Here is a 15,000-nt window from a genome sequence, read left to right as displayed (position 1 = left end):
CTGCGCCTCCAGTTGGGGCATTAAACGCTTCCTCTCCCACACTGCGCCTCCAGTTGGGGCATTAAACGCTTCATCTCCCACACTGCGCCTCCAGTTGGGGCATTAAACGCTTCCTCTCCCACACTGCGCCTCCAGTTGGGGCATTAAACGCTTCCTCTCCCACACTGCGCCTCCAGTTGGGGCATTAAACGCTTCCTCTCCCACACTGCGCCTCCAGTTGGGGCATTAAACGCTTCATCTCCCACACTGCGCCTCCAGTTGGGGCATTAAACGCTTCCTCTCCCACACTGCGCCTCCAGTTGGGGCATTAAACGCTTCCTCTCCCACACTGCGCCTCCAGTTGGGGCATTAAACGCTTCCTCTCCCACACTGCGCCTCCAGTTGGGGCATTAAACGCTTCCTCTCCCACACTGCTCCTCCAGTTGGGGCATTAAACGCTTCCTCTCCCACACTGCTCCTCCAGTTGGGGCATTAAACGCTTCATCTCCCACACTGCGCCTCCAGTTGGGGCATTAAACGCTTCCTCTCCCACACTGCGCCTCCAGTTGGGGCATTAAACGCTTCCTCTCCCACACTGCGCCTCCAGTTGGGGCATTAAACGCTTCCTCTCCCACACTGCGCCTCCAGTTGGGGCATTAAACATCTCCCACACGGGCAGTATTTGAAATGCATGTATTTGAAATACGTATTTGAAATACTTTTTTGTATTTTGTAATTTGTATTTTGCTGGGATGGAAGAAATTAGATGTATTTTGTATCTAAATACTTTCAGATCTAGTATTTTCTGTATTTCAAATACATAAAATACTTTTCAATGTCATTTTACACAGCCTCAGGTTTAAACTGTAGGGGCAAAACACATGCACCCACACACACCGTGGGCACATTTGAGCCGACAGGCGCGGCCAAAGGAAGCTGACTGACGACGTCTTTCCGGAGTTTTAGACAGCTGGTGGATGGAAAAGAAGCTCCACCCCCGCGGCTGACTGCCTCGACTGACAGATTCCCGGAAACGCTCTCCTCCGCGGCAGTCAGCCGAGGGGGTGGAGCTTCTTTTCCATCCACCAGCTGTCTAAAAACTCGGAAATGACGTACAGCTTCTTCTGTCCGCGCATGGAATCTAAAGTGTGCTTAGGCCCACACACAACACAACACAATGTGTGATGTCACTTCTGATTGGCTTACACTCATTGAACCACAAATGAGAGGCAGAGTAGAACGGGCCTTGAGTTGAGACTTTACCTCACATCTCCAAGTTGCAACTAAATGATTACTTGTTCCCCAGAGATAAAAGGTGTATTAATCTAAACATGATTATTGGATATTGCAAGCTAAGGCAAGCTTACAACAGGACATATTTAAATATTAGTAAAGTAGTGGAAGGTGGAGGGAGGCTTTAGAGCTGGGCATGTCTGACTCTGTGGACAAGCAGAACATGTGGACACATGGAACTGAACAGAACAGAACAGGGCACACCAAACAACCAACATGTTATAATAAATATGTTTGTTCTACTGTGTAGAGCCTAAATGTGCAGGTGCAGTACTATTTCAACACAGTGTGGGTGTATAATTCTATTTTTGGTGTTTTGTTTGGCTGGATCAGTCACAAAAAACACACCTGACTGCAATTAATCTCATTAAAAATGAACAGTTGCCACCTAGTGGCACAACTGCTGTTTGTTTTAAACAGCAGTTCATTATAAAACCTGTCCATGCCCTCTTTGAACTCTTAAATGGTGATTCATACTTGAAACTAGACCATTTACATTTTAGATGAGTCACCACTTGTATGAGTTTATAGTAAATCAGCTTTCATTTATCCTTAGTAGCCTCACTGTTCCTTTTAGCCTTTATTATAACGAAGTGCCCTTTTGTTGTGACATCACGCTGTTCAGGTTAAATTATTAATGGTAATTAAAGGTATATTCAGTGATTTCACTTAATTCAAATATCACTCCTTTTGTTTTGTTGTGATAATCCTCCCTACTATAGAGTTTGCTGACCATATAAGGAGGTCCTCCCTGTTCCTCCCTGGGGGGGGGGGGGGGTCGTTTTTGCCTAGGTGGCCCAGCCTTCATCCAATCAGGATAGAGAGGGGCCTTCCACCAATCATGATCGAACGGGGCTTGGTGTGTGTGCTGTTACAGCCTGTTGCGTTTCTCCCCACTGTAGTGCGTGCATGTGCACATCTTGTTACCGGGGAAGACCGGGGGGTTTTCCAAATCACTGAATGCTCCTTTAATTGATAATCTATTCATCTTAGTCATTAGTATCTTGTTTACTTATCTTGTTTTTTATTGTTGGTTTAAATGTAAATTGGTGGTAGGCCTAATCAATCAATCAATCAATCTCTTTCTACATTTTTCTTGAGGTAGAAGTCAAAGAGGAGTGACAGTGATGAATCAGATGGCCAATCCATTCCTTTGTGGGTCCTGTTTGATACAGTTATAGCACATTGATTTGCTTAAAATATAAAGTGTATCATTCTTAATAACCTTCAATGTATTAGACATTCTGACAGGTCATTAATTTAATATTTGGCAATTAATTATGAATTTACTTATCATTATATACATTTTAATGAAAATGTATTTTCATGTATTTTCAAAATACAAAATACGTATTTGTATCTCAAATACATTTCTCAGACCAGTATTTGTATTTTGTATTTAAATACATTCTGTGACCCAGTATTTGTATTTTGTACAAATACATTTTCAATGTATTTTGCCCATCCAGTTGGGGCATTAAACGGCCTGGAAACACCAGACTGCCCTCTTTCTGCATTACACACCTGGACGCTCGCTGTATCTGGGCCTCTGTGCTGTTTAGAGCAGGGGTTCTCAACATTTTTGGCCGGGGACCCCCGAAAATGCTTTGGCAACGTCTCGGGACCCCCGCCCCGCCCCCTCCCGACCCCCAATATAAATTGACTGCTACAATAACCTTAAACCATTTTGGGCGGGAACCCCTTTTGGTGTTTTAAGCATTGTTATAATTTAGCTATTTAAAAATAGCAGATCTACAAGCTCATAGCGCGCCACCGAGTGGCGCGCTACGAGCTTGTAGGTCTGCTATTTTTGAAAAATCGTGAAAAAAAAAAAAAAAAAAATCTTTTTTTTTTTTTTTTTTTTGAAAATAATTTGGGGACCCCCTAAAATTTGGCGACCCCCCGAGGGGTCGCGACCCACGGGTTGAGAACCCCTGGTTTAGAGCTGCTGCTAATCCCATTGGCTCTGCTTCCTCTCTTTCACCCTCTCTTGTCTATAGTTGTTGTTTATGTCTCTCTCTCTCTCTCTCTCTCTCTCTCTCTCTCTCTCTCTCTCTCTCTCTCTCTCTCTCTCTCTCTCTCTCTCTCTGCAACAAGCGCTAGGCTAAACACGCGGTGACGTATGGGTATACACACACTATGCACTTATGTTCTCCTCCGTTTACGTCATGTCCACACGTCCACGTCATTTCATTTCCCAGACTCTTAAATGTCTCTCTCTCTCTCTCTCTCTCTCTCTCTCTCTCTCTCTCTCTCTCTCTCTCTCTCTCTCTCTCTCTCTCTCTGTGTCTTTTCATTTTGGGGATGAAAAAGAATACACTGCTTTTTACTTTGCGCACGGAATCCTAAGCAGCCAGAGCAATTTCTGTTGCTGCTCTTTCGCCTCCAGCTAATTTGGTTACCTAACAGGCCACACAACAAAAATTGTATGTTCAACACCATCTACCTCTCTGACCTGACCTGACCTGACCTCCTCTGACCTGAACAGCTCAGAGGAGATTATAGTAGCAATTTCAATTTGTCATGATTCCGCCTTTTTTTAATGTTAGTATTTTTGCGACTTCTGTTGTCCTCCCCCCTCCCCATCTAGCCTGAGCAGTATTATCTCGGAGGACGTGGCCAAGCAGCAGGGGAGCGTCAAGAGCACCAAGTCTGACGGCAGCCCGTCGGGCCTGCTCACAGTGGACGTCAACAACTTCAAGTCCCTGTGGAACGAGGAGGTGTCCCAGAACCGCGACCGCTGGAAGACCCAGGCCACTAAAGGTATGAGACCCAGGCCACTAATGGTATAAGACCCAGGCCACTAAAGGTATGAGACCCAGGCCACTAATGGTATAAGATCCAGGCCACTAAAGGTATAAGACCCAGGCCACTAAAGGTATGAGACCCAGGCCACTAATGGTATAAGATCCAGGCCACTAAAGGTATAAGACCCAGGCCACTAAAGGTATGAGACCCAGGCCACTAAAGGTATGAGACCCAGGCCACTAATGGTATAAGATTAGCTGGGCGAGCGCTGGCACTTTGGAATGGGGGTCCGGCTGCCGGGCGCGGCTGCACTAATAACTTTGGGGCAGGCCCGTCTAGAGTCAAGTCAGTCAAAAGGGAGACATCGAAGAGGAAGGATGGATGGGGATTCGGGAAGGATCAACATATAGAATGTCAGAACAGGTCGAAATGGGACATTCTGCACACTGAGTACTTTTACTTTTGGTATTTCAAGTACACGGGACGGACGGATGGGACAGATTTTACAGCTTCACTCAGCTGATGGCTGCTCAGATAGCGGAATTGAATGAAAATCAACCGATATCTACCAGTAGGCTACTTATCAAGACCATGCAATGGAGCCAGTAGGCTCTACTGGAGCCTACTGGCTGTCATTAGGAAACACAGAGAATGAGACTAGCAGGACACTGCCAAAGACACCAAGAGCTGCCAGCCAGCAAACTAGTGCTGTGGGAACCAACACACGGGCACCGGTCACGAGGACGTCCCACGCTAACATACGTGGATGTACTCAAGAACGACGCAGGAGCGCAAAACACCAACGAGCTGGCCAGATGTACAGTATGGAGAACTGGGATGACTGGAAGCAACGATGATGGAGGGCTCGTCTGAGGACGTCTGTTGGTCACATTGTCTGACTATTACTAACCCTAAACCAAAATCCAACCCTAAATCCAACCCTAACCCTAATCTCAGTCTTAACCAGCCACCTCAATCCCCTAACCTCATATCAGTCTTAACCAGCCACCTCAATCCCCTAACCTCATATCAGTCTTAACCGGCCACATGAGTCAATTTCACAATGTTTTCGCTTCGGCGGCAATAATTTCACTTGCGTGTTTCCTAATGGAAGCCAGTAGGCTCCAGTAGAGCCTTCTGGCTCCATGTTTCCTAATGGAAGCCAGTAGGCTCCAGTAGAGCCTTCTGGCTCCATGTTTCCTAATGGAAGCCAGTAGGCTCCAGTAGAGCCTTCTGGCTCCATGTTTCCTAATGGAAGCCAGTAGGCTCCAGTAGAGCCTTCTGGCTTCCATTGCATGGCCTTGATAATTAACCTACTGGTTGATATCGGTTTATAAGATTGGAAGCGGGTGGCTCAGATGAGCACACGGGGGAGCTTTAAGTGGGTTAAGTGTCTTGCTCAGAGATACTTCACCATGACAGGGTGGACAGAGTGACCTTCCAATTGCAACGCAGGGAAGCTGAAAAAACATTCACTAAAAACGCTCCACACGTCTCAAAATCTTCTCTCTTCTGGCTCCAAAATTATGGAATGCACTTAAGTTCCCATTTCAATCAGACCCGCAGACTCACTCCCAATCTTCCGCCGTAGTCTGAAAACCCACCTCTTCAGACTCCATCTAAGCCCGTAGCACTTAATTGCACTAGCCTTGACGACCTTACAGGTGTATGCAACGGCTCAACTTACAGTATGTAATTTAGATAGCATTTTATGTAGATATTCCACTGGCTCTTAGCTTACAATATGAATCTTGATGACTATTTTAGTATTTTTATGTATTTGATGTAGAGATGTCCTGGGGACATCCCTATCCCTGTTGCTCTTGTTTACTCTGAATCTCTCTGGATTAAGAGCGTCTGCTAAATGCCTGAATTGTAATTTGTAAATTGCTAAACGACCTCTCTCTGCCCACTCTGCTACAGCCGCTCTAACAAACAACGATGCTAATATAATTGTGATGAGGTATTGTGGAGTTGCACAAGAGATATTTTGGCAATCTGGCTAATATGGAAATCTAGCCGAAATGGATGGCCCGGAGCGACCTCGCGATTCAATACACTTAATTACCTCTTGTTGATTTTGTCCTGAAGAGGATTTTGGCCTCTGTCAGTGTGTGACGCATAATGGCTCGGGGAGCAGATCAATAAACCCATTTAGTACAGCAAGTCATTGATCATGCATGAAAAAGTAAACATCTTTTTCCCGATAGAGAATAATATCACAATTACAATGCAGCCGCGTAATGATGAATGGCGTGCATACATAGCCTACAGTATATGCGCATAATTATACAGACACAATTATGCACAGTCAGCCACACACACACACATGCACATACAGTACACACCAGAGTACAATTTTGAGGGTATTTGTACTTTACTTGAGTATTTCCAATTTCCAGTACTTTTACTTCTACCCGACTTCATCTCAGCGGCAAATCTTTACTTTTACTCCACTACATTTATTTGAAAACCTTAGTTACTAGTTTACGTATGATTCCTGATGACTATTTTTATGTATTTGATGTATTACCATGTTTTTTTGTTCTTGCTTACTGTAAATCGCTCTGGATTAAGAGCGCCTGCTAAATGCCTACATTTGTAAATTGTAAATGGCATCTAACTCACTCGGGGCTGGCCGTGTTTGTTTGTACAGGCACTTGCACACATAGACATCAAAGGGGGCTTCAGCCCCTGCCCCTTTACCCGTCTTTAAAACAACTGCCCTCTCCAGACCATGAATACAGCATAAACTATGGTGAAAGAAATGCAAATGCCCTCCTCTCCTTTCCATGCCATACCTGAAGAGAATTGCTTTTTTTCTGAACTCTCCTGTGTTGAAAGAATTCGCTTAGAAATCTATGTCATCGCCGCATCTCCAGTAGCCAACGAGTGGGGGGTCGCGCCCGGAAAATAGCACATCTACAAGCTTCAATGCATGTCCATATAGCCTCATATTAACTATTAGGAAGGGAGGACACAGCTGCATGAGAGGTCAAGAGGTCAGTCAGGCTGTGTCTATACTTAACTCTAGCAGGGGGACAGCCACAGGCCCCACAGACACCTTGTATTGCACCGACTTTTGGTTAATGCCACACCCAGCTCATCTTGTCTAGCCAGGATGCAAGAATCATTGCAGGTTATCCTAAATATGTGCAGAGCGTGTGTCCTAAACCTGTTGGAGAGACCCAGACAGGGCTGGACCCGGCAGAGGGAGCCAAATGAGGTTCGGAGGAGACTGTCCGTCCACACTTCCCCCGGTGGTAAAACCATTATAGGATGCTTCTCTGCTAAAGTCAGGAAGGTGACCGAACAGTCAAGGCTGTAATATGTACGGATGATGACAGATATTTATCCCCAAATGCCCATTTTGTGACATGTGTGACGCATATTGACCTTTCTGTGCATCATATATAAAATGAAACGACTGTATGTGAAACGTTATGCATTATGATAAGCACGCTGTTTGGTTATCATGGTTCATCCGTTGGTTCATCCTGGTCTTCAACTGCCTAGCTGATTTAAACTGCGCCTTGACAACTGTGTGGGCGTCCCTGTGTTTGTCCCTGTGTTTGTCCACCTCAGAGGCAGCCCTCTGTAACACTGTGTGGGCGTCCCTGTGTTTGTCCCTGTGTTTGTACCTGTGTTTGTACACCTCAGAGGCAGAGGAACAAGCCCCTGCCCTCTGTAATACTGTGTTTGTCCCTGTGTTTGTCCACCTCAGAGGCAGAGGAACGAGCTAAGAGAGAAGCGGAGGAGGACCTGCTGGACCAGCAGGAGGAGGAGGAAGCTACGGAGGCCCAGGAGGTCCTAACGGAGTCCGGAAGAAAGCCAAACGCCAAGGAGGACGAAGCGCAGGTCGAGGGGGTGGCCGAGTCGGGGCAGGTCAGCGGCAGCAGCCCGCCGCCAGGTGGCAACGCAAGGCAAGCAGAGGAGGAGGACGCCGAGGCGGCAGCACAGCCCCCCGGGAGCACCGCAGCACACAGGAATCAGCCTCTGCAGAATGGTATAGAATATATAGTACAGTGGTTTTCAACCCTTTTCATTTCAAGGCCCATTATTTATTCAACATTTCATGCAAGCCACGGACCACCATTTGATGAGATTTTGACTCGCAGACCCAAAATGAAAGAATATTTTGTTGTCGTCGCATAAGATTTTGTCCACAATTCCATGCTGTATTGATGTTGGTACCATAGGCCAGATAACAGGGAAACATTGATCAAAATAAGAATTATTTTTGTGTAGACTTCTTGTAAGTGTAGCCTAATGCAGTAATGAGTAATTTAACTCTTGAGAGTGTAAAAGGAAACCATTTGGTTTAATTTTACACTCTCAAGGGTTAAAGATCTAATAAGGATCCATTCGGTCACCAACTCTCCATCATTTTGCTGGGGACCACCTGTAACCCCCTCAGGGACCACTGTTGGTCCCCAGACCACTGGTTGAGAACCACTCTCTATGTTGTTATGTTGTGAGGGGAATAAAGGGACTGAAGGGGAAACCTTGCATGTGATATAAATGATGCACTTTCAAACAGTGATGCTTTTGTGCATGGCAGGTGCATATAGGACGCCACCCTGTGGCAGCAACAAAGAACTCCCACACGTCATCATATTCACCTGCAATAGAACCCTAGGCTAGGCATCCCTGTTCTTTCTGGGGCTAACATTCTGTGAAAATAGCCCAACTATACGGTCAACTCGCCAATCCCAATTATTTGGTGCAAAGACCTTCATCAGATTATGTTGAGAGATGGATCATGTAATGAAGGACTCCGTTAGTGCTGTCACCATTATGTCACCACCATCATGGCCAGTTTCGTCCGTAGGTGCCCATTGAGAGAGGTTTTGAAGGAGTCAAGGGATTCACATTCACAGTTGGTAGGGCGTTCCACATGTTTGTGGCACACTAGCTCTGGGTTGCACATGGTTTGTTGAACTCCCTCTGGTGTTGTGGGCGTGGACTTCGTTGACATTAAGGAAGTATTTAGACAGGTACATGGGTATCTTGGTGGTGTATCGAATCTTGTGGACCAGACCCATTGCAAGATGCTGTACTCTGTCGTCAACCCTAAGCCATTCCACCCTGGAATGGCTGTACTGACATTAACTTTTAAAGACCCACCTTTTCGGACAGGCCTTTGTAACTTAGTCCTGTATTGATTTCTTGATTTTTCTTCCCTTCACCAGACAGTGCCGATTGTTCTGTTTAGCATCTCCTTGCTTTATTGTTTTATTGTTGACATGTTTAGTTGTAAAGCACTTTGTGACTCTGATGTCTGTGAAAGGTGCTCTATAAATAGAATGTACTTACTTACCTACTTACCTACTTACCTACTTGCTTGCTTACTTACTTACTTACTTACTTACTTACTTACTTACTTACTTACTGTGTCTTTCCAGGGGAGTTGTCGGAGGGCGGAGAGTCTCCTCATAGTGAACAGGATAAAGACACAGCACTCGGCGGTGAGTAAAACCTAGCCTGGCTAATAAGCCAGACTCAAATCACACTGTCGTGTGGTATTTGAGTCTGGAGATGCTGTGTATGGATCTTGTTTCCCGGGGGGCGGGTTCAAACATTTTCTCTTTGACGCAATTGGTCAGAGCTACTGTCAGTCAAAGGTCTCAAGCATTGAACGTCACTGTACCAAAGCCCGCCCATATTGCATACCGTGTCCCGATTGGCCACACCAGTTCTCTGGTGTAGGAAATGGGCATACAATTGAGCCTCTCCAGACCGTAATCCGCCGCCGGCAATTTTTTTTTGCCAACGGCTGATTCGGTCTGGCTTATTAGCCAGGCTAAGTAAAACCTCCTGCTGCGTTCCAGTGTTGTTTTTGGCAGCACATTTCTATTTTATTTTAGTCATAGTCTTTGGACTGAAACTTCATTTAGTTTTAGTCATATTTTAGTCATCTGGAATGCGTTAGTCTAGTTTTAGTCGACTAAGTGTCATACGATTTTAGTCGACTAAATCTACAGTTGATTTAGTCGACTAAAATGTATTTTGGCGGGCGTCGATGCCGTTGTAATGACATATTTTACACTTGCTGAAAATAGCCGATCTACAAGCTCACAACGCGCCACGCTGTGACGGGTTGTGACGCGTTGTGAGCTTGTGTCCTCTCTCTCTCTCTCTCTCCATCTCTGCTGCAAATATGGGCGGCGGTGGCTCAGGTGTAGAGCGGCCGGATGGGAACCGGAAGGTTTTCCCGGTTCGAACCCGGTGCTCCCCCAGAGTTAGTGTCAAAGTGCCTTTGAGCAAGACGCTGAACCCCTAATTGCTCCCGATGAGCAGGTTGGTGCCTTGCATGGTTTCCTCCGCCATCGGTGTGTGAATGGGTGAATGTAATGCACAATCTATGTAAAACGTCTTGGATAAAAGCACTATATAAATGCACCGTTTAGCATTTATCTCAGTCTGTCTTTCTCTCTCTCTCTGTCAAGGTGATCTTTTCTTCTCCATCGAATAGCGACCGACAATCAGACTGGATACTAGACTCTTCTCTTTTTTTTTGTCTCTTAAAGATTTTTAATTGACTTGATCTATTCATCGTCTTATCTGACAGTCGGAATCTTCTTTCACTTAAGCTTTTACTCCCCAGGCACTTTTCAACTTTCATTTGGTTTCCGTTTCCCCCTATGCTATTTTCAGCATGCAAACCAAGTGTAAAATGACTTATACTGGATCTCTTGTCCACTAGTCCCTTCCTAACATTTTAGTCTAGTTTTTATTTGTTGACGAAAGTGTCAATATATTTAGTCTTAGTTTTAGTCATCATAGCTTAGTTTTAATTTAGTTTCCATGTAGTTTCCGTCAGTGAAAAAAGGTAGTCGATGAACATTTTTCGTCTTAGTTTTAGTCGACGAAAACAACACTGCTGCGTTCCACCATTTATTCACACTGTATGAGCACAACGTACACTATAGCCTGGAAACCACACTAATACACTGTATGAGCACAACGTACACTATAGCCTGGAAACCACACTAAGCTGCCATTGCAAACATAATAATAATTTAAAAATAAAACGCGTCTGGCCATGCCAGGCTATTTTAAACCTGCAACCGCACTGTGTGCATGCCATCATATCGTGGTTTTGAAAGATGCTTAAACTAATTCTAAAATAGCTAAAATAAGTAAATAACAAAAGCTTAAAAGGGCAACACCACTCACTTTCAACATTGAACAATGTCATTAATTATTTTTCTGCTAAGTCCGATAAAGTTGTACTCTACAGGCCAAAGAGTACACCTTCCTTGTCACTGATCACATGACCCCAAGTTCCTGACCTCCAGTTCTAGGTAACCTGGCTGTTATTGGGGAAACCTGGCTGTTATTGGGGAAACCTGGCTGTTATTGGGGTGAACCTGGCTGTTTGTAGTAGCTCGTGTCTCCTTGACAGCGACATAAGAACATGTCTCCTCTGATGTTTCCACAGCAGAAGCAGCGAAAGGCTAACCTGTTGTGTCACCGCTGTAATCCAAACTGATGGGAGCTGGATCCAAGGCTATCCGGAGAAGACCTTTACTTGGGACAATGGCTCCCTCTACTGGACACCGAAAACACTCACAATCACACTTATTTCTTTCTTCCTTTCTTCCTTTCTTTCTTTCTTTCTTTCTTTCTTTCTTTCTTTCTTTCTTTCTTTCTTTCTTTCCCTTCACTGTGTCGACTCCCAAGTGGTGGTTATGTTTTGCTCTGGTATGCAGACATGTCAGATTGGTTCTCCATCCATGTATGGCTACACTCATTCTTCTTCCTGCCAGTTGGTGAGAAGCATCATATACGGCAGACACGTGAAGGCTGACAGACAGACTGACTGACTGACACGTGACTGACTGACACGTGACTGACTGACTGACACGTGAAGGCTGACAGACTGACTGACAGACAGGCTGACAGACACGTGAAGGCTGCACGCTATATTCTATGACCACAATACAATTATTGAAGTGAGTAGGAGTCGTTGATAGACCTTTTTTTTTTAAATACTTTTTAGATTTAATTTATGTTCTGTTCCTTTCTGATCCGCATAAATCGGTCTGTACGGGTCCATTTTTACACGCGTTCAGTTAAAGTGATTTTGAATTCTTTTTTTTTTAGGTTTTTAACTTTTAACATTCAGTAGATTTTCTGGCTCAAACAAGTGCTCTGATTTTCCTGCTGTTTGTGATGTAAGAGCCAGCAAATCCCATATATGTCAATGGGATTTGCCAGCAGATGTCACTGTTTTCACTGTTTTGCCTGTTTTCATTGCAGCCTTTTAAGGCTTCCAAACACCAGAGAAAACTCCAGACCACAGAAAATCCACTGAATGTTCAAAGTTCAGGTCTTGTGGGTGTAATTGAGGTCATAAAACCTAAAAGAAAAAAATAAATGAATGTCATGAAAACCTTTAACACTTGGCAGGTGATTGGCCAGTGTGTCTCCCGCCCGTAGCTGCCGCTGATTGGTCCGAACCGCGGCCGGTTTGGTTCTTCGCTACTGCGCCCAGACAGTAGCGCCAAGAAGTGGAAAGATGCCGCTTAGAGCAGCCATCTCTTCCTGGTTTTTAGACAGCTGGTGGATGGAACTGACGCTCGCGCGCGGCTGCAACTTGACGCGTCGGCAAAAAAAATAAACGGGAAGCGCTTTGCCGACGCGTCAAGTTGCGAGCGTCATTTCCATCCACCAGCTGTCTAAAAAAACAGGAAGAGACGCCTACTCTAAGCGGCATCTTGACGCTACTGTTTTGGCGCACTGTCAGAGATCCCAGAAGGAGGCCATGTGTTTGTGAACTTGTGAATCAATATCGCCCCCATCTGGCGGAGTCGGGTTATACCCCCTGACGTGGCCTCCTCCCAAACATGTCTGTATCGCAACCTTTTCTTTTGCCACGCCTGTTCTCTACCAACGTTAACGTCCTTACTACAGGAAGTCAGACATTGTTGTACATTCAGCTACTTTTTTTCAGGAATTTATATTGTTCGTTTGTTTGTTTATTTTTGTAATGTCGAGTTGCATATCTGTGGATTTGAAAGGAAACAAATCCGCTGTCATATATTTCAGCTGTACTAGTCTGTAGGTCTCAGCCTTTTCTTTTTCCGCATTTCAAAAACATATTAGTAAAACGTAGGGATGTCCCGATCACGTTTATTCTGCTCCCAATCCGATTCTGATCATTTGATTTTGAGTATCTGCCGATACCGATTATTCCCGATCCGATATTTATATTTTTATAGAAGACTTATGCCATATCACAATAGTACAATATCCCAAATCACAGACAATATCCAGTATAATATCATGGGGGTTTTTTTTGCCTCCGATCCTATGCCGACGTGATCGGCCCCAGTTACCGACCACGTGATCGGATCGGGACAACCTTACTGAAAAGTTCTTCAAAGCATTTTTTCCCCCCTACCATTTGTAATGATCTTTTCAGTTCACTAGTTAGTTCATTTTAAAGGCAATGTAATACATTTACAATGCCCTGGTCGGATGTGTATGATATATCCTAGTATGTCTTCTGTTCCACATCATTTCAGGACTTCTCTCCCAGTAATATGCTGGGATATTCTCGATGCCTTTCTTTCTCGTGTGTATTTTAAGCTGTAGCAAAGAGTCATCATTTGTCGTCAGGCTGATGTAGAGAGAAGAGCTTTTTCTTTTATTTTTACTGATACAGCTACAGAGCGCCGAAGTCCTGACGTCACTCGCTCATCCTCTGGTTCACGGAAGTAATTTCTCTATGGAGAATAACATGGGGTCATCTTAAAATCATCTCATATAAGCGTTGTGGTTCAAAAATAAACATAGTGTCTCTGCGAAATTGTCAGCGAGGTGGCTCTGTGTGGTTTACGACCGTCAGTCACTCATTTATGATACCGTCTGTTTCTAGTGAAAATGTATAACTAATTCAGCAGCAGTAACATTAGCGTTTTCTCTCAGTCAGTTGATTCTTCATATCCATATGAGTGAAACGGCCGGGATTCAAACGCAGTTCTTATATGAGGCGATCTAAAATCCTCCTATGGGGATTACAATGCAAATAAAAAGTCCCTGAACCCGTGGATTTGCGCCCTCTACCGATATTGATGTCAGACTATGGTGCTCTATAGTACGAAGCGGCTTCACCACCTTCTAGGTTATCGATGTAACATTGCGTCAATGTTTGTTGTTTACGGTGTGTGTTTGTGCAGACTACTGGCCGGCTGAAACAATCATGCTTCTGTGATGGTAGTGTGTGTGTGTGTGTCCGATACGCTAGGAGTCCAAACTGTTTAAACTGCTTTTTATTGGGGTTGTGTTCGCCAGACCTATAATACTTATTATTAAGATGTATGTTGTGTATAGAAGATGCAAATATTACTTCCTGACTGTGCATAATGTACCATACTGATTGAACCTCTGCAATGCTGTTAACAGCTTGTACTGTATATGTGTAATGGAGAAAAAAAAGAGAAGCATTTTAGCAGTATTTGTGTATTAATGGACATGTTATCCCTCAGAATGCACTTTTTTTTTGTATATGTTGTTTTATATATTGTTTTCTTTTCTTTGTTTTTCCCCCCCCGCCGTTTACCTAAATGTGACTACATTTGACTGAGGGACTGCCATTGGACTTTTTTGAATTTTCGTTTTTTCATGTCATATGAAAGCAGGGAATCATAGCTTCAAATTGACATATTGGTTGTTCAGTTTGACCCACCAGTTTTGGAGATATGGCTTATAGAGTAATGTATTGCAGAAAACAGCAAGTTGAGAAAACAGGCTTGAAAGGTTCACTTCTGTGGTCTTTAACATTACACATATTTACATGTCGATTTCAGCTCTGACACTTAGTTAGACATGCTCTAGTATGTGAAGAGTCTGCCTGTGCTATTAACTCATTTTGGGGGGAAAAAAAAGGTTTTTCTCCTCTGGTGAAAAGCTGTAATTTGCGCAATGGCAGTCTCTCAGTCAAATCTGGTCACAAATGGTTATTTTGCCTTG

General features: G+C 44.3%; 1 protein-coding gene across 3 annotated transcripts in view; it reads left to right on the top strand.

Annotated features, from left to right (window-relative positions):
- pde1cb (phosphodiesterase 1C, calmodulin-dependent b) overlaps positions 1–14,573 on the top strand; it is a gene marked incomplete at its 5' end in the record, with an annotated part of 193,135 nt that extends 178,562 nt beyond the window's left edge. For all 3 annotated transcript variants that reach the window (XM_079505394.1, XM_079505393.1, XM_079505395.1), the window contains 4 exons: positions 3,863–4,035; positions 7,745–8,026; positions 9,426–9,488; positions 11,465–14,573. In XM_079505394.1, coding sequence (XP_079361520.1) covers positions 3,863–4,035; positions 7,745–8,026; positions 9,426–9,488; positions 11,465–11,484 — 538 coding nt within the window. In that variant the 3' untranslated portion in view covers positions 11,485–14,573. The remainder of the gene's footprint in view (positions 1–3,862; positions 4,036–7,744; positions 8,027–9,425; positions 9,489–11,464) is intronic.
- Positions 14,574–15,000: the final 427 nt, after the last annotated feature.

This window comes from Electrona antarctica, assembly GCF_951216825.1.
Source record: "Electrona antarctica genome assembly, chromosome: 1".
NCBI classification, from domain to species: domain Eukaryota; kingdom Metazoa; phylum Chordata; class Actinopteri; order Myctophiformes; family Myctophidae; genus Electrona; species Electrona antarctica.
The sequence above is the reverse complement of the archived record's forward strand: the minus strand, read 5'-3'. Positions and strand labels throughout refer to the sequence as shown.